Raw genomic sequence first — 284 nt, forward strand, 5'->3', positions numbered from 1 at the left:
CCCCCAGCCCACGCCTTGCTACTCGGGGACTTCAAGAGGAGCAAAGCGCCGAAGGTGAGCGGCCGGGTGGCACCAGCGCGGCGGGGAGCCTGCAGGACTGGGTGTCCGTGGGGCGGCGGGGACACTGGTGCCTCTCCTCGTGGGGCTCGGCACGTGTTCAGCCCGTGAACACCTTCACCGGGGGGTGAGCCGCACCTCCGCTGTGCGTCTGGCAGGGTTTTCTTTCCTTAGTGGCTTGAATCTCGCACAAACAGCATTTTTACCTTAAATTGTAAAAGTTTTTC

At 62.0% G+C, this 284-nt stretch overlaps 1 protein-coding gene across 1 annotated transcript in view; it reads left to right on the forward strand.

Annotated features, from left to right (window-relative positions):
* Positions 1 to 3: 3 nt before the first annotated feature.
* DDX51 (DEAD-box helicase 51) overlaps positions 4 to 284 on the forward strand; it is a gene marked incomplete at its 5' end in the record, with an annotated part of 10428 nt that continues 10147 nt past the window's right edge. Inside the window, one exon of the mRNA XM_006910047.2 lies at positions 4 to 54. Within this exon, the coding sequence (XP_006910109.2) occupies positions 4 to 54 (51 nt within the window). The remainder of the gene's footprint in view (positions 55 to 284) is intronic.

The sequence above is a fragment of the Pteropus alecto genome, unplaced genomic scaffold, assembly GCF_000325575.1.
Source record: "Pteropus alecto unplaced genomic scaffold, ASM32557v1 scaffold213, whole genome shotgun sequence".
Lineage (NCBI taxonomy): Eukaryota > Metazoa > Chordata > Mammalia > Chiroptera > Pteropodidae > Pteropus > Pteropus alecto.